The sequence below is a fragment of the Scyliorhinus canicula genome, chromosome 8, assembly GCF_902713615.1.
Source record: "Scyliorhinus canicula chromosome 8, sScyCan1.1, whole genome shotgun sequence".
Taxonomy (NCBI): domain Eukaryota; kingdom Metazoa; phylum Chordata; class Chondrichthyes; order Carcharhiniformes; family Scyliorhinidae; genus Scyliorhinus; species Scyliorhinus canicula.
This window is the reverse complement of record NC_052153.1, coordinates 197,339,030-197,363,099: the sequence shown is the minus strand read 5'-3', so window position 1 is coordinate 197,363,099 and position 24,070 is coordinate 197,339,030. Positions and strand designations below refer to the sequence as shown.

Genomic DNA, 24,070 nt, shown 5'->3' with positions numbered 1-24,070 from the left:
CCTGGGGATTAGTATTAATTTCCTCAGGGTCAGTATTAATTTCCTGGGGATCAGTATTAATTTCCTGGGGATCAGTGTTAATTTCCTGGGGATCAGTGTTAATTTCCTGGGGATTAGTATTAATTTCCTCAGGGTCAGTATTAATTTCCTGGGGATCAGTGTTAATTTCCTGGGGATCAGCGTTAATTTTATGGGGATCAGTGTTAATTTCCTGGGGATCAGCATTAATTTCCTGGGGATCAGCATTAATTTCCTGGGGATCAGTATTAATTTCCTGGGGATCAGTATTAATTTTGGGATGTCCAGCTTGCGGATCGCTTTCCTTTCCGTAAATACTGATACAAATAACTCAGGAAATATTCACACCTACTTTCTAGCTGGGAAGCTTTTCTATTTTCCACACACTAACTTTTACGAAGCACTAAAAAATTGGACAACAATTGAGATACTTGCTGAAGTTTACACAAACCATTCCAAGTATTACAGCAGAAATCAGCAGCTGCTTTCCCCTCTGCACCCAGTTCCTATTTGAAACTATTGCACCTTGTTCTACTTTCAGCTCTGTGATCACTCTCGACACAAACATGGTCAGGACCAAGTTACAGCTCCTATCATTGAGATATAAGGTGTAGCAGCAGAAGTAGGCCATTCGGCCCATCAAGTCTGCTCTGCCATTCAATGAGATCATGGGCCATTTGATCTGATATAATCCTCAACCCCACTCTCCTGCTTTATCCCCATAACCCTGATTAAAAATCTCTCTCTCTCAGCCTTGAATATACTTAATGACCCAGTCCCTACAGCTCTCGGCCGTAAAGAATACCACAGATTCTCAGACACAAAATTCCTCCTCATCTGTCTCAATGGGTGACCCCATCCCTCTGAGATAGGACCCTCTGCTGTGCAAGGGAGGAATCAATCCACTCCGCAGATGCTGATATCAGTCACATCAGTTGGATGAACAGGTCTCAGCTCTGATGTTCCTGGTGACTGGATAGTAGCAGCTGGACAATGTATCCCAGTACGGAGAGCGGGAGGACTAGCAGATTGAGTACTTGCAGCAGGCAAGCACATTCGCCAAAGCCGTACAATAGACAGTTTGGTGTCCTGCTGGCTGACAGCCTTCTCTCCTTACCTGGGCGACCTTGTTCTCTGGCAGACTGCTTGACCTGTGAACTGGAAGGCTGTTTTCCATTCCGGCTGTTCCTCCAGGGACTGGCACCTGGCGAGTTGGAGTTGAGTTTATATTGGCACTCGGTGTTGGAGGAACTTGGCTTTGGCTGGGAATGCTGGGAAGCTGCTGCTGGTGAATGCTGGGAAGGCTCGTCAGCGAAGACCCAACCACCTGCATTAAACTCATGAAGTTGATTTGCTGGAGCTGTGGGGGTGGGGGTGGGGAAGGGGGTGGGGGTGGGGACGGGGGTGGGGGTGGGGGTGGGGACGGGGACGGGGTGGGGGTGGGGAAGGGGGTGGGGAAGGGGGTGGGGAAGGGGGTGGGGAAGGGGGTGGGGAAGGGGGTGGGGGTGGGGAAGGGGGTGGGGAAGGGGGTGGGGAAGGGGGTGGGGGTGGGGACGGGGGTGGGGGTGGGGACGGGGGTGGGGGTGGGGGTGGCGACGGGGGTGCAAGGTGAAAAACAGGAGAATGAGTTAACATACGAGGATAAGGCAGGCGAGGATATTTGGCCACATGAGGCTGCTCCATAAGATCATTGATCAGATTTTGGCTGCAACCCCACTTTCCCACCAGACCCACAGAACGCTCGACTCCTTTATCAATCAAATAATGTTTAATTCAGCCTTCAGTATTGAAAGACCAGCCTCCAATGCTCTCGCAGAAGAGAATTAAACAGACTACAAACCCTCGGGGTGACGATATTCCTCCTTATTTCAGTCTTCTGGAAGGGACTCCAGATTCTGAACCTTGCACCGGCCCCCCCAGTACACCCCCTCCCCTCACCCACACCTCCGGGGCACGCACCCCCCACCATCCTGGATTCCCCAAGGAACAAACTGTGGTGGTATGATTTGCATAGCTGTCTGCAATTGGTGCAGAACACCGGCTTACCATTGGCCCTGGTCGGTCATGTGCCTCTCGACCGATTGGTTGAGACCAGTCATGTGATGGCTCTCCGAATGGTCGAGAGGCTGAGTTAACCCCGCCTCCAGAGCAAGGTATAAATAACCAGAACGCCCGGCGGTCGTCCATTTGCTGTAGTCGACCGCAGGGCTAACTTCTAGCTTATTAAAGCCTAACTTTTGTACAGCAACTCGTCTCGCGTTCGATTGATGGTTCATCACAAGCTTCCTCTCAAACCTACTCACATTGTGATTTGTTACAGTAAGAGAACCCCTGATTCTTCTCAAAGCCATTGAGCGCAGGGCAAACCTGCTCAACATTCCCCCATCAGAAACCATCATCATCCTCCAATCAGCACACTGCACCTTACACTGCACTCTACAGTAACAGAGTGTGGGAGTGACGGAGAGTGACAGAGCTGTGGGAGGGAGAGTGACAGAGCTGTGGGAGGGAGAGTGACAGAGCTGTGGGAGGGAGAGTGACAGAGCTGTGGGAGTGAGAGTGACAGAGCTGTGGGAGGGAGTGAGAGTGACAGAGCTGTGGGAGGGAGAGTGACAGAGCTGTGGGAGTGAGAGTGACAGAGCTGTGGGAGTGAGAGTGACAGAGCTGTGGGAGGGAGTGAGAGTGACAGAGCTGTGGGAGTGAGAGTGACAAAGCTGTGGGAGGGAGTGAGAGTGACAGACCTGTGAGAGTGAGAGTGACAGAGCTGTGGGAGTGAGAGTGACAGAGCTGTAGGAGTGAGAGTGACAGAGCTGTGAGAGGGAGAGTGACAGAGCTGTGGGAGGGAGAGTGACAGAGCTGTGGGAGGGAGAGTGACTGAGCTGTGGGAGGGAGAGTGACAGAGCTGTGGGAGGGAGGGAGAGTGACAGAGCTGTGGGAGGGAGTGAGAGTGACAGAGCTGTGGGAGGGAGTGAGAGTGACAGAGCTGTGGGAGTGAGAGTGACAAAGCTGTGGGAGGGAGTGAGAGTGACAGACCTGTGAGAGTGAGAGTGACAGAGCTGTGGGAGTGAGAGTGACAGAGCTGTAGGAGTGAGAGTGACAGAGCTGTGAGAGGGAGAGTGACAGAGCTGTGGGAGGGAGAGTGACAGAGCTGTGGGAGGGAGAGTGACAGAGCTGTGGGAGGGAGAGTGACAGAGCTGTGGGAGGGAGAGTGACAGAGCTGTGGGAGGGAGAGTGACAGAGCTGTGGAAGGGAGAGTGACAGAGCTGTGGGAGTGAGAGTGACAGAGCTGTGGGAGGGAGAGTGACAGAGCTGTGGGAGGGAGGGAGAGTGACAGAGCTGTGGGAGTGAGAGTGACAGAGCTGTGGGAGGGAGTGAGAGTGACAGAGCTGTGGGAGGGAGTGAGAGTGACAGAGCTGTGGGAGGGAGTGAGAGTGACAGAGCTGTGGGAGGGAGAGTGACAGAGCTGTGGGAGTGAGAGTGACAAAGCTGTGGGAGGGAGTGAGAGTGACAGACCTGTGAGAGTGACAGAGCTGTGGGAGTGAGAGTGACAGAGCTGTGGGAGTGAGAGTGACAGAGCTGTGGGAGGGAGGGAGAGTGACAGAGCTGTGGGAGGGAGAGTGGCAGAGCTGTGGGAGGGAGAGTGACAGAGCTGTGGGAGGGAGAGTGACAGAGCTGTGGGAGTGAGAGTGACAGAGCAGTGGGAGGGAGAGTGACAGAGCTGTGGGAGGGAGAGTGACAGAGCTGTGGGAGGGAGAGTGACAGAGCTGTGGGAGGGAGAGTGACAGAGCTGTGGGAGGGAGAGTGACAGAGCTGTGGGAGGGAGAGTGACAGAGCTGTGGGAGGGAGAGTGACAGAGCTGTGGGAGGGAGAGTGACAGAGCTGTGGGAGGGAGAGTGACAGAGCTGTGGGAGTGAGAGTGACAGAGCTGTGGGAGGGAGAGTGACAGAGCTGTGGGAGGGAGAGTGACAGAGCTGTGGGAGGGAGAGTGACAGAGCTGTGGGAGGGAGAGTGACAGAGCTGTGGGAGGGAGGGAGAGTGACAGAGCTGTGGGAGTGAGAGTGACAGAGCTGTGGGAGTAAGAGTGACAGAGCTGTGGGAGTGAGTGACAGAGCTGTGGGAGTGAGAGTGACAGAACTGAGGGAGGGAGAGTGACAGAGCTGTGGGAGGGAGGGAGAGTGACAGAGCTGTGGGAGGGAGAGTGTCAGAGCTGTAGGAGTGAGAGTGACAGATCTGTGGGAGGGAGAGTGACAGACCTGTGGGAGGGAGAGTGTCAGAGCTGTAGGAGTGAGAGTGACAGATCTGTGGGAGGGAGAGTGACAGACCTGTGGGAGTGACAGAGCTGTGGGAGGGAGAGTGACAGAGCTGTGGGAGGGAGAGTGACAGAGCTGTGGGAGGGAGAGTGACAGAGCTGTGGAAGGGAGAGTGACAGAGCTGTGGGAGGGAGAGTGACAGAGCTGTGGGAGGGAGAGTGAAGGAGCTGTGGGAGGGAGAGTGACAGAGTGTGGGAGTGAGGTAGAGTGATGGAGTGTGGGAGGGAGGGAGAGTGATGGAGTGAGGGAGTGTGACAGAGCTGTGAGTGAGGGAGAGTGATGGAGTGTGGGAGTGAGAGAGAGTGAGGGAGAGTGGGAGTGAGGGAGAGTGGGAGTGAGGGAGAGTGGGAGTGAGGGAGAGTGGGAGTGAGGGAGAGTGGGAGTGAGGGAGAGTGGGAGTGAGGGAGAGTGGGAGTGAGGGAGAGTGAGGGAGTGTGAGAGAGAGTGAGGGAGAGTGATGGAGTGTGAGGGAGAGTGATGGAGTGTGAGGTAGAGTGATGGAGTGTGGGAGGGAGGGAGAGTGATGGAGTGAGGGAGTGTGACAGAGCTGAGAGTGAGGGAGAGTGATGGAGTGTGGGAGTGAGAGAGAGTGAGGGAGAGTGAGGGAGAGTGGGAGTGAGGGAGAGTGGGAGTGAGGGAGAGTGGGAGTGAGGGAGAGTGGGAGTGAGGGAGAGTGGGAGTGAGTGGGAGTGAGGGAGAGTGAGGGAGAGTGAGAGAGAGTGAGGGAGAGTGATGGAGTGTGAGGGAGAGTGATGGAGTGTGAGGGAGAGTGATGGAGTGTGAGGGAGAGTGATGGAGTGTGAGGGAGAGTGATGGAGTGTGAGGGAGAGTGATGGAGTGTGAGGGAGAGTGAGGGAGTGTGAGGGAGAGTGATGGAGTGTGAGGGAGAGTGATGGAGTGTGAGGGAGAGTGACAGAGCTGAGAGTGAGGGAGGCTGAGAGTGAGGGAGAGTGGGAGTGAGGGAGAGTGGGAGTGAGGGAGAGTGGGAGTGAGGGAGAGTGGGAGTGAGGGAGAGTGGGAGTGAGGGAGAGTGGGAGTGAGGGAGAGTGAGGGAGAGTGAAGGAGAGTGAAGGAGAGTGAGGGAGAGTGAGGGAGAGTGAGGGAGAGTGAGGGAGAGTGAGGGAGAGTGAGGGAGTTTGGGAGTGAGGAAGAGTGATGGAGTGAGGGAGAATGGGAGAGTGATGGAGTGAGGGAGAGAGACAGAGCTGAGAGTGAGGGAGAGTCAGGGAGAGTGGGAGTGAGGGAGAGTGAGGGAGAGTGAGAGAGCGTGAGGGAGAGTGAGGGAGAGTGGGAGTGGGGGGGAGTGGGGGAGAGTGAGGGAGAGTGAGGGAGAGTGAGGGAGAGTGAGGGAGAGTGATGGAGAGTGATGGAGAGTGATGGAGAGTGATGGAGAGTGATGGAGTGTGGGAGTGAGGGAGAGTGATGGAGTTAGGGAGAGTGATGGAGTGTGAGGGAGAGTGACAGAGCTGAGAGTGAGGGAGAGTGGGAGTGAGGGAGAGTGGGAGTGATGGTGAGGGAGAGTGAGGGAGAGTGAGGGAGAGTGAGGGAGAGTGAGGGAGAGTGAGGGAGAGTGAGGGAGAGGGGAGTGGGAGAGTGGGAGTGAGGGAGAGTGGGAGTGAGGGAGAGTGGGAGAGTGGGAGTGAGGAGAGTGGGAGTGAGGGAGAGTGGGAATGAGGGAGAGTGGGAATGAGGGAGAGTGGGAATGAGGGAGAGTGGGAGTGAGGGAGAGTGGGAGTGAGGGAGAGTGAGGGAGAGTGAGGGAGAGTGAGAGAGCGTGAGGGAGAGTGAGGGAGAGTGGGAGTGGGGGAGAGTGGGGGAGAGTGAGGGAGAGTGAGGGAGAGTGAGGGAGAGTGAGGGAGAGTGAGGGAGAGTGATGGAGTGTGGGAGTGAGGGAGAGTGATGGAGTGAGGGAGAGTGATGGAGTGTGAGGGAGAGTGACAGAGCTGAGAGTGAGGGAGAGTGGGAGTGAGGGAGAGTGGGAGTGATGGTGAGGGAGAGTGAGGGAGAGTGATGGAGTGTGAGGGAGAGTGATGGAGTGTGAGGGAGAGTGACAGAGCTGAGAGTGAGGGAGAGTGGGAGTGAGGGAGAGTGGGAGTGAGGGAGAGTGGGAGTGAGGGAGAGTGGAGTGGGGAGAGTGGGAGTGAGGGAGAGTGGGAGTGAGGGAGAGTGGGAGTGAGGGAGAGTGGGAGTGAGGGAGAGTGGGAGTGAGGGAGAGTGAGGGAGAGTGAAGGAGAGTGAAGGAGAGTGAGGGAGAGTGAGGGAGAGTGAGGGAGAGTGAGGAGTTTGGGAGTGAGGAAGAGTGATGGAGTGAGGGAGAATGGGAGAGTGATGGAGTGAGGGAGAGAGACAGAGCTGAGAGTGAGGGAGAGTCAGGGAGAGAGACAGAGCTGAGAGTGAGGGAGAGTCAGGGAGAGTGGGAGAGTGAGGGAAAGTGAGGGAGAGTGAGAGAGCGTGAGGGAGAGTGAGGGAGAGTGGGAGTGGGGGGAGTGGGGGAGAGTGAGGGAGAGTGAGGGAGAGTGAGGGAGAGTGAGGGAGAGTGATGGAGAGTGATGGAGAGTGATGGAGAGTGATGGAGAGTGATGGAGTGTGGGAGTGAGGGAGAGTGATGGAGTTAGGGAGAGTGATGGAGTGTGAGGGAGAGTGACAGAGCTGAGAGTGAGGGAGAGTGGGAGTGAGGGAGAGTGGGAGTGATGGTGAGGGAGAGTGGGAGTGATGGTGAGGGAGAGTGAGGGAGAGTGAGGGAGAGTGAGGGAGAGTGAGGGAGAGTGAGGGAGAGTGGGAGAGTGGGAGTGAGGGAGAGTGGGAGTGAGGGAGAGTGGGAGAGTGGGAGTGAGGGAGAGTGGGAGTGAGGGAGAGTGGGAATGAGGGAGAGTGGGAATGAGGGAGAGTGGGAATGAGGGAGAGTGGGAGTGAGGGAGAGTGGGAGTGAGGGAGAGTGAGGGAGAGTGAGGGAGAGTGAGGGAGAGTGAGAGAGCGTGAGGGAGAGTGAGGGAGAGTGGGAGTGGGGGAGAGTGGGGGAGAGTGAGGGAGAGTGAGGGAGAGTGAGGGAGAGTGAGGGAGAGTGAGGGAGAGTGAGGGAGAGTGATGGAGTGTGGGAGTGAGGGAGAGTGATGGAGTGAGGGAGAGTGATGGAGTGTGAGGGAGAGTGACAGAGCTGAGAGTGAGGGAGAGTGGGAGTGAGGGAGAGTGGGAGTGATGGTGAGGGAGAGTGAGGGAGAGTGAGGGAGAGTGAGGGAGAGTGAGGGAGAATGAGGGAGAGTGAGGGAGAGTGGGAGTGAGGGAGAGTGGGAGTGAGGGAGAGTGGGAGTGAGGGAGAGTGGGAGTGAGGGAGTGAGGGAGAGTGGGAGTGAGGGAGAGTGGGAATGAGGGAGAGTGGGAGTGAGGGAGAGTGGGAGCGAGGGAGAGTGATGGAGTGAGGGAGAGTGATGGAGTGAGGGAGAGTGATGGAGTGTGAGGGAGAGTGATGGAGTGTGAACGAGAGTGACAGAGCTGAGAGTGAGGGAGAGTGATGGAGTGAGGGAGTGATGGAGTGTGAGGGAGAGTGATGGAGTGTGAGGGAGAGTGATGGAGTGTGAGGGAGAGTGACAGAGCTGAGAGTGAGGGAGAGTGGGAGTGAGGGAGAGTGGGTGATGGTGAGGGAGAGTGGGAGTGATGGTGAGGGAGAGTGAGGGAGAGTGAGGGAGAGTGAGGGAGAGTGAGGGAGAGAGAGGGAGAGTGGGAGTGAGGGAGAGTGGGAGTGAGGGAGAGTGGGAGTGAGGGAGAGTGGGAGTGAGGTGAGAGTGGGAGTGAGGGAGAGTGGGAGTGAGGGAGAGTGGGAGTGAGGGAGAGTGGGAGTGAGGGAGAGTGAGGGAGAGTGAGGGAGAGTGAGGGAGAGTGAGGGAGAGTGAGGGAGAGTGGGAGAGTGAGGGAGAGTGATGGAGTGAGGGAGAGTGAGGGAGAGTGAGGGAGAGTGAGGGAGAGTGAGGGAGAGCGAGGGAGAGCGAGGGAGAGCGAGGGAGAGCGAGGGAGAGCGAGGGAGAGGAGGAGAGTGAGGGAGAGTGAGGGAGAGTGAGGGAGAGTGAGGGAGAGTGAGGGAGGAGTGAGGGAGAGTGGGAGTGAGGGAGAGTGGGAGTGAGGGAGAGTGGGAGTGAGGGAGAGTGGGAATGAGGGAGAGTGGGAATGAGGGAGAGTGGGAGTGAGGGAGAGCGAGGGAGAGCGAGGGAGAGTGGGAGTGAGGGAGAGTGGGAGTGAGGGAGAGTGAGGGAGAGTGAGAGGAGAGTGAGAGTGAGGGAGAGTGATGGAGTGAGGGAGAGTGGGAGAGTGATGGAGTGAGGGAGAGTGACAGAGCTGAGAGTGAGGGAGAGTGAGGGAGAGTGAGGGAGAGTGAGGGAGAGTGGGAGAGTGAGGGAGAGTGAGGGAGAGTGAGGGAGTGAGGGAGTGAGGGAGTGTGATGGAGTGAGGGAGTGTGATGGAGTGAGGGAGAGTGATGGAGTGAGGGAGAGTGATGGAGTGAGAGAGAGTGAGAGAGAGTGAGGGAGAGTGAGGGAGAGTGAGGGAGAGTGAGGGAGAGTGATGGAGTGAGGGAGAGTGATGGAGTGTGGGAGTGAGGGAGAGTGATGGAGTGAGGGAGAGTGAGGGAGAGTGAGGGAGAGTGAGGGAGAGGGAGAGTGAGGGAGAGTGAGGGAGAGTGATGGAGTGAGGGAGAGTGACAGAGCTGAGAGTGAGGGAGAGTGAGGGAGAGTGGGGAAGAGTGAGGGAGAGTGAGGGAGTGAGGGAGTGAGGGAGTGTGATGGAGTGAGGGAGTGTGATGGAGTGAGGGAGAGTGATGGAGTGAGGAAGAGTGATGGAGTGAGGGAGAGTGATGGAGTGAGAGAGAGTGAGGGAGAGTGAGGGAGAGTGATGGAGTGAGGGAGAGTGATGGAGTGTGGGAGTGAGGGAGAGTGATGGAGTGAGGGAGAGTGATGGAGTGTGGGAGTTAGGGAGAGTGATGGAGTGAGGGAGAGTGATGGAGTGAGGGAGAGTGAGAGCGAGTGAAGGAGAGTGATGGAGTGAGGGAGTGAGGGAGAGTGATGGAGTGTGGGAGTGAGGGAGAGTGATGGAGAGTGAGGGAGAGTGAGGGGGAGCGAGGGAGAGTGAGGGAGAGTGATGGAGTGTGGGAGTGAAGGAGAGTGATGGAGTGAGGGAGAGTGATGGAGTGAGGGAGAGTGATGGAGTGTGAGGGAGAGTGACAGAGCTGAGAGTGAGGGAGAGTGATGGAGTGTGGGAGTGAGGGAGAGTGATGGAGTGAGGGAGAGTGATGGAGTGAGGGAGAGTGATGGAGTGTGGGAGTGAAGGAGAGTGATGGAGTGAGGGAGAGTGATGGAGTGAGGGAGAGTGATGGAGTGAGGGAGAGTGACAGAGCTGAGGGAGAGTGATGGAGTGAGGGAGAGTGATGGAGTGTGAGGGAGAGTGACAGAGCTGAGAGTGAGGGAGAGTGATGGAGTGAGGGAGAGTGATGGAGTGTGGGAGTGAAGGAGAGTGAGGGAGTGAGGGAGAGTGATGGAGTGTGAGGGAGAGTGACAGAGCTGAGAGTGAGGGAGAGTGATGGAGTGAGGGAGAGTGATGGAGTGTGGTAGTGAGGGAGAGTGATGGAGTGTGAGGTAGAGTGACAGAGCTGAGAGTGAGGGAGAGTGAGGGAGAGTGATGGAGTGAGGGACAGTGATGGAGCGTGAGGTAGAGTGACAGAGCTGAGAGTGAGGGAGACTGATGGAGTGTCTGTGAAGGAGGGATTAGGGAGTGCGCACTGGCACAATGTGAACAGGAGAGATTGGTCAAGCTGTGAATGAGAGACAGTTAATGGGACAGGGAGCGAGCATGAATCAAGCACAATGTAGACAAGATAGCAAAATGGTGTCTGAGAAAGATCGCACCAGAAGATATAGCAGCAGAATCAGGCCACTCGGCCCATCGAGTCTTCTCCGCCATACAGCACCATGTGACAGTGTGAGCGACAGAAAGATACACAGCACAGTTCCAGCGTGGAGCTCCAGGAGAAGTGTGCGATCCTTCTCAATTATTAAACAATCATAGAAGAATAAGTGGGTGGAAAACAGTGAGTGAATGGCTGGATTCGCAAACAGAACAAGAAGGCTCTCATATTTCCTGTTACCTGAACCAGTTTAAACATTTCATCCTGGAGCATGTGTCGAACAAGATCTGATGTGTTGACTGTCTGACGATCAGGATCCCCAGTCTGGGTAGCAACAGGGACAGACGGACAGCTCATCCCGGGATTGGGCAGGGAGGAGGCAGTCAGGCTGGGTAGTCGGCCACAGCTGAGGAAAGAATGCACAAGAGAAGGAAGCACATCAGCTGCAGGTCAGAGTTTGGTACAGTCACTGGGCGCATCAACCAACCCCACAGCGGAGTCTCTGAGCTCCCTCACACATTGAGAATACTGAGGGAGTCAGAAACCATCAATTATCCTGCACTCAAACTCATGGCAAAATATACAGTGCCTGAGTGTAATCAGGACACTTACTGAATGCTCACTCTCCCAGATACCAAACACTAGCTCCCCAGTCGGAGATACAGCGTACCCTTCCCAGCCTGCCATACGCCAGGCATTGAATATTCTCTCCCCTGCCCTCAGCTGAATATTCCCTGCCTGCAATCACTGCGTTGTGTCTCCAGTTCCAGCCTAGTTTGTAATACTCGGTTCTATCCCCGAAGGATCCTCGGGCCAGAAGGAGACCAGGTCAGTGAGTTTGTGACTGATTTGTTCCTGAGCTGTCCTTGCCCTGTGTCTTGTTCATTGAAATAATTAAATTCAGCTTCCCTTCAGGTTCAGGCAGGGGCTGGTTTAGCTCACTGGGCTAAATCGCTGGCTTTTAAAGCAGACCAAGCAGGCCAGCAGCACGGTTCGATTCCCGTACCAGCCTCCCCAAACAGGCGCCGGAATGTGGCGACTAGGGGCTTTTCACAGTAACTTCATTGAAGCCTACTTGTGACAATCAGCGATTTTCATTTCATTTCAGTGTTTCCAATGATCGCTCACCTCTCCGCTGCTGTCATTGAAGGTTGGGATGTGGCCTGTGAAGAGCAGCAACTATCAGTTCCATCTTCGCTCCGCACCCTGCAATAAAAGAGCAGTAATAATAATCTTTGTCACAAGTAGTCTTACATTAACACTGCAATGAAGTTACTGTGAAAAGCCCCTAGTTGCCACATTCCGGCGCTGTTCGGGTACACAGAGGGAGAATTCAGAGTGTTCAATTCACCGAACAGCACGTCTTTGGGCAGTGGGAGGAAACCGGAGCACCCGGAGGAAACCCACGGGGAGAACATGCAGACTCCACACAGACAGTGACCTAAGCTGGGAATCGAACCTGGGTCCCTGGAGCTGGGAAATGAAATGAAAAATGAAAATCGCTTATTGTCACGAGTAGGCTTCAATGAAGTTACTGTGAAAAGCCCCTAGTCGCCACATTCCGGCGCCTGTTCGGGGAGGCTGGTACGGGAATCGAACCGTGCTGCTGGCCTGCCTTGGTCTACTTTAAAAGCCAGCGATTTAGCGCAGTGTGCAACAGTGCTAACCACTGTGCCAGTAATAATCCCTCAGCATGAATCCCAGCTGGATATAGCCACTGTGACATGAGCATCGACATCACTAACAATCCCCATACACAATCCTATTGAGCAGATACATCATCCACAGGCTCTCCCGCTCCTCAGCTGGTCTCAGGAACTTCCAAGATGACCTGATTATCCCGGATTCACAGTTCGTTTAGGGAATGATGGAGCATGGGAAAAACATCAAACCCAGAAGAAGAAATGAAATTAGGCAGCAGCAGGAGCAGGAGCAGGAGCAGGAACGGGAGCAGGAACGGGACCAGCAGCAGGAGCAGGAACGGGACTAGCAGCAGGAGCAGGAGCAGGAGCAGGAGGAGGAACGGGACCAGGAGCAGGAGCAGACCAGGAACTGGACCAGCAGCAGGAGCAGGAACGGGACCAGGAGCAGGAGCAGGAGCAGGAGCAGGAACGGGTCCAGCAGCAGGAGCAGCCAGGAACGGGACCAGGAGCAGGAGCAGGAGCAGACCAGGAACTGGACCAGCAGCAGGAGCAGGAACGGGACCAGGAGCAGGAGCAGGAGCAGGAACGGGACCAGGAGCAGGAGCAGGAGCAGGAGCAGGAACGGGACCAGCAGCAGGAGCAGGAACGGGACCAGGAGCAGGAGCAGGAGCAGGAGCAGGAACGGGACCAGCAGCAGGAGCAGGAACGGGACCAGCAGCAGGAACGGGACCAGCAGCAGGAACGGGACCAGCAGCAGGAACGGGACCAGCAGCAGGAACGGGACCAGGAGCAGACCAGGAACGGGACCAGGAGCAGACCAGGAACGGGACCAGCAGCAGGAGCAGGAGCAGGAACGGGACCAGCAGCAGGAGCAGGAACGGGACCAGGAGCAGGAGCAGGAACGGGACCAGCAGCAGGAGCAGGAGCAGGAGCAGGAACGGGACCAGGAGCAGGAGCAGGAGCAGGAACGGGACCAGCAGCAGGAGCAGGAACGGGACCAGCAGCAGCAGCAGGAGCAGGAACGGGACCAGCAGTAGGAGCAGGAGCAGGAGCAGGAACGGGACCAGCAGCAGGAGCAGGAACGGGACCAGCAGCAGGAGCAGGAGCAGGAACGGGACCAGCAGCAGGAGCAGGAGCAGGAACGGGACCAGCAGCAGCAGCAGGAGCAGGAACGGGACCAGCAGCAGGAGCAGGAGCAGGAGCAGGAGCAGGAGCAGGAGCAGGAGCAGGAACGGGACCAGCAGCAGGAGCAGGAACGGGACCAGCAGCAGGAGCAGGAACGGGACCAGCAGCAGCAGCAGGAGCAGGAACGGGACCAGCAGCAGGAGCAGGAGCAGGAACGGGACCAGCAGCAGGAGCAGGAGCAGGAACGGGACCAGCAGCAGGAGCAGGAACGGGACCAGCAGCAGGAGCAGGAGCAGGAGCAGGAACGGGACCAGCAGCAGGAGCAGGAGCAGGAGCAGGAACGGGACCAGCAGCAGCAGCAGGAGCAGGAACGGGACCAGCAGCAGGAGCAGGAGCAGACCAGGAACAGGACCAGCAGCAGGAGCAGGAGCAGACCAGGAACAGGACCAGCAGCAGGAGCAGGAGCAGGAACGGGACCAGCAGCAGGAGCAGGAGCAGACCAGGAACAGGACCAGCAGCAGGAGCAGGAACGGGACCAGCAGCAGGAGCAGGAGCAGGAGCAGGAGCAGGAACGGGACCAGCAGCAGGAGCAGGAACGGGACCAGCAGCAGGAGCAGGAGCAGGAACGGGACCAGCAGCAGGAGCAGGAGCAGGAGCAGGAACGGGACCAGCAGCAGCAGCAGGAACGGGATCAGCAGCAGGAGCAGGAGCAGGAACGGGACCAGCAGCAGGAGCAGGAGCAGGAGCAGGAACGGGATCAGCAGCAGGAGCAGGAGCAGGAACGGGACCAGCAGCAGGAGCAGGAGCAGGAGCAGGAACGGGACCAGCAGCAGGAGCAGGAGCAGGAGCAGGAGCAGGAACGGGACCAGCAGCAGGAGCAGGAACGGGACCAGCAGCAGGAGCAGGAGCAGGAACGGGACCAGCAGCAGGAGCAGGAGCAGACCAGGAACTGGAACAGCAGCAGGAGCAGGAGCAGGAACGGGACCAGCAGCAGGAGCAGGAGCAGACCATGGCCTATGTTGGCCTGTTGGGCCTTTGGTTGAGCTGACTATTTACCGCCTGCCCTATTCTCCGTTTGCTCAGGGAGAAACACACAACAGGAGGACAAGCAAAGGGTCAGAGAGTGACCTGCCGGTAAACTTCAATCAGATTTATGCTCACTGGCTTCACACAGATAAAACCATTGTTTTACCTTTTGAACCATTCCAAGTGTTGATCCTCTTCAGCTTCTACTGGACTCCATGTTAAAATTCAGCCAGCTTGATTACAGTGAGACAATACTGCACCATAGCAACCAGTATTAGTTAGATGGCCTGGCTTTCTGTGCCAACTATGTGGAGGTGAAATACATGTGGCAACTTGCCATTTATTTCCCTATCAATAGGCTTGTTTACAGTGCCTGGAAACGGCTCAGCCACATGCCCAGTCCCAGAGGCGGGTCCACCGTCTCCACTTTTACTGATCTTCTGTCAGATTCCTCGGAATAAAGTCTGCTTTCTCCTCCCCAAAATACAAAACCTGCAGCACCCGGACCTGACGAGCAGGCTGATTCAGCTCCAGTCCACTGCTTAAAGGCACAGTCCGATAACGGAGCAAAAATAATAAACTAAAAATAAAAGAAATGGGGCCAACGGTAAATCAAAAGGGGACACTGTTAACACAACCAGACAGGGTTTCGCAACAATCTACAATGGTCTCATGGTCATCAATCAACTTTTAAATAGATTCAAAACAGTTCAACCACAATCTGTAACGTAATGTCTGCCAGCAGTAGGCAAACCTAAAAATGAGATAGGTGCCTGTTAGAAACTCAGATACTCACCTTCATTTTAAATTGGCCTCTGGTTCCCAGTGAGTCTCGGGCCTTCTGCGTGTGTGCCGGCCAGAATTGCCTGCACACGTGCAGTTTGTTAGTTTCTGCGCCTTAGGGCTGGCAACCAGCTCTGCACACCCATGCAGAAGCAGAGCAGCGGAACATAAGAACATAAGAACTAGGAGCAGGAGTCGGCCATCTGGCCCCTCGCGCCTGCTCCGCCATTCAATTAGATCATGGCTGATCTTTTGTGGACTCAGCTCCACTTTCCCAGCCGAACACCATAACCCTTAATCCCTTTATTCTTCAAGAAACTACCTATCTTAATTTTGAAAACATTTAATGAAGGAGCCTCAACTGCTTCACTGGGCAAGGAATTCCATAGATTCACAACCCTTTGGGTGAAGAAGTTCCTCCTAAACTCAGTCCTAAATCTACTTCCCCTTATTTTGAGGCTATGCCCCCTAGTTCTGCTGTCACCCGCCAGTGGAAACAACCTGCCCGCATCTATCCTATCTATTCCCTTCATAATTTTATATGTTTCTATAAGATCCCCCCTCATCCTTCTAAATTCCAACGAGTACAGTCCCAGTCTGCTCAACCTCTCCTCGTAATCCAACCCCTTCAGCTCTGGGATTAACCTAGTGAATCTCCTCTGCACACCCTCCAGTGCCAGTACGTCCTTTCTCAAGTAAGGAGACCAAAACTGAACACAATACTCCAGGTGTGGCCGCACTAACACCTTATACAATTGCAACATAACCTCCCTAGTCTTAAACTCCATCCCTCTAGCAATGAAGGACAAAATTCCATTTGCCTTCTTAATCACCTGTTGCACCTGTAAACCAACCTTCTGTGACTCATGCACTAGCACACCCAAGTCTCTCTGAACAGCGGCATGCTTTAATATTTTATCGTTTAAATAATAATCCCGTTTGCTGTTATTCCTACCAAAATGGATAACCTCACATTTTTCAACATTGTATTCCATCTGCCAGACCCGAGCCCATTCACTTAACCTATCCAAATCCCTCTGCAGACTTCCAGTATCCTCTGCACTTTTCGCTTTACCACTCATCTTAGTGTCATCTGCAAACTTGGACACATTGCACTTGGTCCCCAACTCCAAATCATCTATGTAAATTGTGAACAATTGTGGGCCCAACACGGATCCCTGAGGGACACCACTAGCTACTGATTGCCAACCAGAGAAACACCCATTAATCCCCACTCTTTGCTTTCTATTAATTAACCAATCCTCTATCCATGCTACTACTTTATCCTTAATGCCATGCATCTTTATCTTATGCAGCAACCTTTTGTGTGGCACCTTGTCAAAAACTTTCTGGAAGTCCAGATATACCACATCCATTGGCTCCCCGTTATCTACTGCACTGGTAATGTCCCCAAAAATTCCCATTAAATTAGTTTGTCATGACCTGCCCTTTATGAACCCATGCTGCGTCTGCCCAAGGGGACAATTTCCATCCAGATGCCTCGCTATTTCTTCCTCGATGATAGATTCCAGGATCTTCTCTACTACCGAAGTTAAGCTAACTGTCGTATAATTATCCGCTTTCTGCCTTCCTTCTTTTTTAAACAGTGGTGTCACGTTTGATAATTTCCAATCCGCTGGGACCACCCCAGAGTCTAGTCAATTTTGGTAAATTATCACTAGTGCATTTGCAATTTCCCTAGCCATCTCTTTTAGCACTCTGGGATGCATTCCATCAGGGCCAGGAGACTTGTCTACCTTTAGCCCCATTAGCTTGCCCATCACTACCTCCTTAGTGATAGCAATCCTCTCAAGGTCCTCACCTGTCACAGCCTCATTTCTATCAGTCACTGGCATGTTATTGGTGTCTTCCACTGTGAAGACCAACCCAAAAAACCTGTTCAGTTCCTCATCCATTTCCTCATCTCCCATTATTAAATCTCCCTTCTCATCCTCTAAAGGACCAATATTTACCTTAGCCACTCTTTCTTGTTTTATATATTTGTAGAAACTTTTGCAGTCTGTTTTTATATTCTGAGCAAGTTTACTCCCATAATCTATCTTACTCTTCTTTGCAGCTTTTTTAGTAGCTTTCTGTTGCCCCCTAAATATTTCCCAGTCCTCTAGTCTCCCACTAATCTTTGCCACTTTGTATGCTTTTTCCTTCAATTTGATACTCTCCCTTATTTCCTTAGATATCCACGGTCGATTTTTCCTCTTTCTACCGTCCTTCCTTTTTGTTGGTATAAACCTTTGCTGAGCACTGTGAAAAATCGCTTGGAAGGTTCTCCACTGTTCCTCAACTGTTCCACCATAAAGTCTTTGCTCCCAGTCTACCTTAGCTAGTTCTTCTCTCATCCCCTTGTATTCTACTTTGTTTAAGCACAAAACACTAGTGTTTGATTTTACCTTCTCACCCTCCATCTGTATTTTAAATTCCACCATATTGTGATTGCTCCTTCCGAGAGGATCCCTAACTATGAGATCATGAATCAATCCTGTCTCATTACACAGGACAAGATCTAGGACCGCTTGTTCCCTCATAGGTTCCATTACATACTGTTCTAGGAAACTATCGCGGATACATTCTATAAACTCCTCCTCAAGGTTGCCTTGACCGACCTGGTTAAACTAATCGACATGTAGATTAAAATCTCCCATGATAACTGCTGTACCATTTCTACATGCATCAGTTATTTCTTTGTTTATTGCCTGCCCCACCATCTCGTTACTATTTGGTGGCCGATAGACTACTCCTGTCAGTGACTTTTTCACCTTACTATTCCTGATTTCCACCCAAATGGATTCAATCTTATCCTCCATAGCACCGATGTCATCCCTTACTATTGCCCGGATGTCATCCTTAAATAACAGAGCAACACCACCTCCCTTACCATCCACTCTGTCTTTCCAAAGAGTTTGATACCCTCGGATATTTAACTCCCAGTCGTGACCATCCTTTAACCATGTTTCAGTAATGGCCACTAAATCATAGTCATTTACGATGATTTGCGCCATCAACTCATTTACCTTATTCCAGATACTACGAGCATTCGGGTAAAGTACACTTATGTTGGCTTTTATTCCTCTGTTTTGAATCTTAACACCTCGATCAGTAACCTCTCCTAAGTTATATTTCCTCTTAACTTTTCTCCTAATTTTCATTGCCGTTGAACCCATATCTTCATGTAACAATCTGCCGCATCGCTTACCATTTATGTTTTTACTTCCCGTTTTATTCCTTTTAGTATTACTGGGCCTATTCACTGAGCTCCCCTCAGTCACTGTACCTTGTACTGTCGCCCTTTTTATTTTTGACTATGGCTTCTCTGCCTTACGCTTTCCCCCTTACTGTTTTTTGTTTCTGTCCCTGTTTTACTACCTTCCAACTTCCTGCATCGGTTCCCATCCCCCTGCCACATTAGTTTAAACCCTCCCCAACAGCTCTAGCAAACACCCCCCCTAGGACATTGTAAAGTATGATTCTGTCAGTATGACTATGTCAGGCTTGACTAGTCAGTGAACTAACTCCCAATTTTGGTGCAAATCCCAGATGTCAGTAAGGAGGACTTTGCAGGTTTGATGGGGCTGGGTTTGCCGTTGTCACTGACGATGCCCAGGCCGATGCCGGATGCTCCGTCCGGTTTCATGCCTTTTAGATGAAAATGAAAATCGCTTATTGTCACGAGTAGGCTTCAATGAAGTTACTGTGAAAAGTCCCTAGTCGCCACATTCCGGCGCCTGTTCGGGGAGGCTGGTACGGGAATCGAACCGTGCTGCTGGCCTGCTTGGTCTGCTTGAAAAGCCAGCGATTTAGCTGAGTGAGCTAAACCAGCCCCTGATATGATGGATGGTATCCTCAATGTGGCAATCAGTCCTTGTCTCTGCAGGAGGCAGGTTGGTGAGGATGAGGTCAACAGGTAACTCACCTCCTGACCCCCCCAAAGCCTGTCTACCATCTACAAGGCCCAGTGGGCTAAATAGCTGGCTTTGAAAGCAGACCAAGCAGGCCAGCAGCACGGTTCAATTCCCGTACCAGCCTCCCCGGACAGGAGCCGGAATGTGGCGACTTGGGGCTTTTCACAGTAACTTCATTGAAGCCTACTCGTGACAATAAGTGATTTTCATTTTTCATTTCAAGTCAGGAGTGTGATGGAATACCCTCCACTTGCCTGGATGAGTGCAGCTCCAACAACAACTCGAGAAGCTCAACACCATCCAGGATAAAACAGCTCGCTTGATTTGATTTATTTTCACATATACCGAGGTACAGTGAAAAGTATTGTCCTGCGTACAGTTCAGACAGATCTTTTCATATATGAAAAACGTGGGACATACGATAAACACACAATGTAAATACATCGACACAGGCATCGGGTGAAGCATATGGAGTGTGGTACTAGTCAGTCGAGAAGATGCGTTAAGAGATCAGATCAGTCCATAAGAGGGTTGTTTAGGAGTCCGGTGACAGTGGGGAAGAAGCTGTTTTTGAGTCTGTTCATGTGTGTTCTCAGACTTCTGCATCTCCTGCCCGATGGAAGAAGTTAGAAGAGTGAGTAAGCCGGGTGGGAGGGATCCTTGATTATGCTGCCTGCTTTCCCCCGGCAGCGGGAGGTGTAGGTGGCGTCAATGGATGGGAAGCAGGTTTGTGTGATGGACTGGGCGGTGTTCACGACTCTCTGAAGTTCCTTGCGGTCGTGGGCCGAGCAGTTGCCATACCAGGCTGTGATGCAGCCAGATAAGTTGCTTTCTATGGTGCATCTGTAAAAGTTGGTAAGTGTCAGTGTGGACATGGGGAAATTCCTTAGTTTGCTGAGGAAGTATAGGCGCTGTTGTGCTTTCTTGATGGTAGCTGTCAACTGGGGGCTGGTTTAGCTCACAAGGCTAAATCGCTGGCTTTTAAAGCAGAACAAACAGGCCAGCAGCACGGTTCGATTCCCGTACCAGCCTCCCCGGACAGGCGCCCGAATATGGCGACTAGGGGCTTTTCACAGTAACTTCATTGAAGCCTACTCGTGACAATAAGCGATTTATATTTCATTTCAACTATCTGCATGTCTGCGTGGATTTCCTCCAGGTGCTCTGGTTTCCTCCCACAGTCCAAAGACGTGCAGGCATGATAAATTGCCCTTAGTGACCAAAAAAGGTGAGGAGGGGTTATTGGGTTACAGGGATAGGGTGGAAGTGAGGGCTTAAATGGGTCGGTGCAGACTCGATTGGCCGAATGGCCTCCTTCTGCACTGTATGTTCTATGTTATCTCCACCTCGGTCCCGTTGATGCTGACAGGGGTGTGTACAGTACTTTGCTTCCTGGAGTCAATGACCAGCTCTTAAGTTTTGCTGACATTGAGGGAGAGATTGTTGTTGCTGCACCACTCCACTAGGTTCTCAATCTCCCTCCTGTATTGTGATTCATCGTTGTTCGAGATCGTACCCACTACGGTCGTGTTATCAGCAAACTTGTAGATTTTGCAAACTTTACCAACAGATTTTACAAACTTGTAAACTTGGGCAGCACAGTAGCACAGTGGTTAGCACTATTGCTTCACAGCGCCAGGGTCCCACATTCGATTCCAGGCTTGGGTCACTGTCTGTGCGGAGTCTGCACGTTCTCCCCGTGTCTGGGTGGGTTTCCTCCGGGTGCTCCGGTTTCCTCCCACAAGTCCCGAAAGACGTGCTGTTAGGTGAATTGGACATTCTGAATTGTCCCTCTGTGTACCCGAACAGGCATCGGAATGTGGTGACTAGGGGCTTTTCACAGTAACTTCATTGCAGTGTTAATGCAAGCCTACTGGTGACACTAATAAAAATTATTATTATATAGAGTGGGAGCCAAATTTTGCCACGCAGTCACGTGTGCATCGGGAGTATAGTAGGGGCTATGTACACAGCCTTGCGGAGCCTCTGTCTATTGTGACCGAGCCAGTTCTGTATCCATCTTACCATCTTAACTCTGACCCCGTGTGACTTCATCTTTTGTACCAGTATTGAGGACTATCGTGGAAGAGGTGTTGTTTATCCTTACTGATTGCAGTCTATGGGTCAGAAAGTTGCAGAGAGAGCAACAAAGAACAATACAGCACAGGAACAGGCCCTTCGGCCCTCCAAGCCTGTACCGGTCATGATACCAACCTTTCCAAAACCCTCATCACTTCCTTGCGTTTGTCAAGATGCCTTTTGAACGCTGTTAATGTATCTGCTTCCACAGCCTCCCCTGGCAACGTGTTCCAGGCACTCACCACCCTCTGTGTAAAAACCTGCCTCACACATCTCCTCTAAACCTTTCCCCACGGACCTTAAACCTATGCCCCCTGGTGACTGACTCCTCCACCCTGGGAAAGAGTGCCTGCCCATCCACTCTATCCATGCCCCACATCATGTTGTAGACCTGCATCAGGTCACCCCTCAACCTCCGTCTTTCTAATGAAAACAGTCTGAGTCTATTCAGCCTCTCCCCATAGCTAACACCCTCCAGACCAGGCAACATCCTGGTAAACCTCCTCTGCCCCCTCTCCAAAGCCTCCACATCCTTCTGGTAGTGTGGCGACCAGAATTGTGCGCAATATTCCAAGTGCGGCCATACCAAGGTTCTATACAACTGTAGCATGACTTGCCAGTTTTTATACTCGATGCCCCGTCCAATGAAGGCAAGCATTCGAAAATGAAATGAAAATCGCTTGTTGTCACGAGTAGACTTCAATGAAGTTACTGTGAAAAGCCCCTAGTCGCCACATTCCGGCGCCTGTCCGGGGAGGCTGGTACGGGAATCGAACCGTGCTGCTGGCCTGCCTTGGTCTGCTTTAAAAGCCAGCGGTTTAGCCTTGTGAGCTAAACCAGCCCCTGTTCGAGCTAAACCAGCCCCTGTTATGCTTTCCGTACGCTTTCTTGACTACCTTGTCCACTTGTGTTGCCACCTTCAAAGATCTGTGGACCTGCACGCCCAGATCTCTCTGACTTTCTATATTCCTAAGAGTTTTGCCATTTACGGTATTTTTCCCCTCTATGTTAGACCTACCAAAATGCATTACCTCACATTTGTCCGGATTAAACTCCATTTGCCATTTCTCTGCCCAAGTCTCTAACCTATCCATGTCCTGCTGTATCCTCTGACAATCCTCAACACTATCTGCCACTCCACCAACCTTGGTGTCTTCCACAAACTTACTAATCAGACCAGCTACATTTTCCTCCAAATCGTTTATGTACACTACAAACAACAGAGGCCCCAGCACTGATCCCTGTGGAACACCACTAGTCACAACCTTCCATTCCGAAAAACGCCCTTCTACTGCTACCCTCTGCCTTCTGTGACTGAGCCAGTTCTGTATCCATCTTACCATCTCACCTCTGACCCCGTGTGACTTCATCTTTTGTACCAGTCTGCCATGAGGCAACTTGTCAAAGGCTTTACTGAAGTCCATGTAAACAATATCCACCGCCCTCCCCTCATCAATCATCTTTGTTACCTCCTCAAAAAACTTGATCAAGTTAGTGAGGCACGACCTTCCCTTCAGACAAAAAAGAGTGGCTATATAAGACAAAAAAGAGTGGCTAAGGTAAATATTGGTCCTTTAGAGGATGAGAAGGGAGTTTTAATAATGGGAGATGAGGAAATGGCTGAGGAACTGAACAGGTTTTTTGGGTCGGTCTTCACAGTGGAAGACACAAATAACATGCCAGTGACTGATAGAAATGAGGCTATGACAGGTGAGGACCTTGAGAGGATTGTTATCACTAAGGAGGGAGTGATGGGCAAGCTAATGGGGCTAAAGGTAGACAAGTCTCCTGGCCCTGATGGAATGCATCCCAGAGTGCTAAAAGAGATGGCTAGGGAAATTGCAGATGCACTAGTGATAATTTACCGAAATTCACTAGACTCTGGGGTGGTCCCGGTGGATTGGAAATTAGCAAACGTGACGCCACTGTTTAAAAAAGGAGGTAGGCAGAAAGCAGGAAATTATAGGCCAGTGAGTTTAACTTCGGTAATAGGGAAGATGCTGGAATCTATCATCAAGGAAGAAATTGCGAGGCATCTGGATAGAAATTGTCCCATTGGGCAGACGCAGCATGGGTTCGTTAAAGGCAGGTCATGCCTAACTAATTTAGTGGAATTTTTTGAGGACATTACCAGTGCAGTAGATAACGGGGAGCCGATGGATGTGGTATATCTGGATTTCCAGAAAGCCTTTGACAAGGTGCCACACAAAAGGTTGCTGCATAAGATAAAGATGCATGGCATTAAGGGTAAAGTAGTAGCATGGATAGAGGATTGGTTAATTAATAGAAAGCAAAGAGTTGGGATAAATGGGTGTTTCTCTGATTGGCAATCAGTAGCTAGTGGTGTCCCTCAGGGATCCGTGTTGGGCCCACAATTGTTCACAATTTACATTGATGATTTGGAGTTGGGGACCAAGGGCAATGTGTCCAAGTTTGCAGATGACACTAAGATGAGTGGTAAAGCGAAAAGTGCAGAGGATACTGGAAGTCTGCAGAGGGATTTGGATAGGTTAAGTGAATGGGCTCGGGTCTGGCAGATGGAATACAATGTTGACAAATGTGAGGTTATCCATTTTGGTAGGAATAACAGCAAACGGGATTATTATTTAAACGATAAAATATTAAAGCATGCCGCTGTTCAGAGAGACTTGGGTGTGCTAGTGCATGAGTCACAGAAGGTTGGTTTACAAGTGCAACAGGTGATTAAGAAGGCAAATGGAATTTTGTCCTTCATTGCTAGAGGGATGGAGTTTAAGACTAGGGAGGTTATGTTGCAATTGTATAAGGTGTTAGTGCGGCCACACCTGGAGTATTGTGTTCAGTTTTGGTCTCCTTACTTGAGAAAGGACGTACTGGCGCTGGAGGGTGTGCAGAGGAGATTCACTAGGTTAATCCCAGAGCTGAAGGGGTTGGATTATGAGGAGAGGTTGAGTAGACTGGGACTGTACTCGTTGGAATTTAGAAGGATGAGGGGGGATCTTATAGAAACATTTAAAATTATGAAGGGAATAGATAGGATAGATGCGGGCAGGTTGTTTCCACTGGCGGGTGAAAGCAGAACTAGGGGGCATAGACTCAAAATAAGGGGAAGTAGATTTAGGACTGAGTTTAGGAGGAACTTCTTCACCCAAAGGGTTGTGAATTTATGGAATTCCTTGCCCAGTGAAGCAGTTGAGGCTCCTTCATTACATGTTTTTAAGGTAAAGATAGATAGTTTTTTGAAGAATAAAGGGATTAAGGGTTATGGTGTTCGGGCCGGAAAGTGGAGCTGGGTCCACAAAA

General features: G+C 52.1%; 1 protein-coding gene across 1 annotated transcript in view; it reads right to left on the bottom strand.

Annotated features, from left to right (window-relative positions):
* cplane1 (ciliogenesis and planar polarity effector 1) overlaps positions 1–24,070 on the bottom strand; it is a 288,296-nt gene that overhangs the window by 87,448 nt on the left and 176,778 nt on the right. The window contains exons 30-32 of the mRNA XM_038803925.1: positions 11,344–11,421; positions 10,456–10,621; positions 1,136–1,378 (exon numbers count right to left, since the gene is read on the bottom strand). Coding sequence (XP_038659853.1) covers positions 1,136–1,378; positions 10,456–10,621; positions 11,344–11,421 — 487 coding nt within the window. The remainder of the gene's footprint in view (positions 1–1,135; positions 1,379–10,455; positions 10,622–11,343; positions 11,422–24,070) is intronic.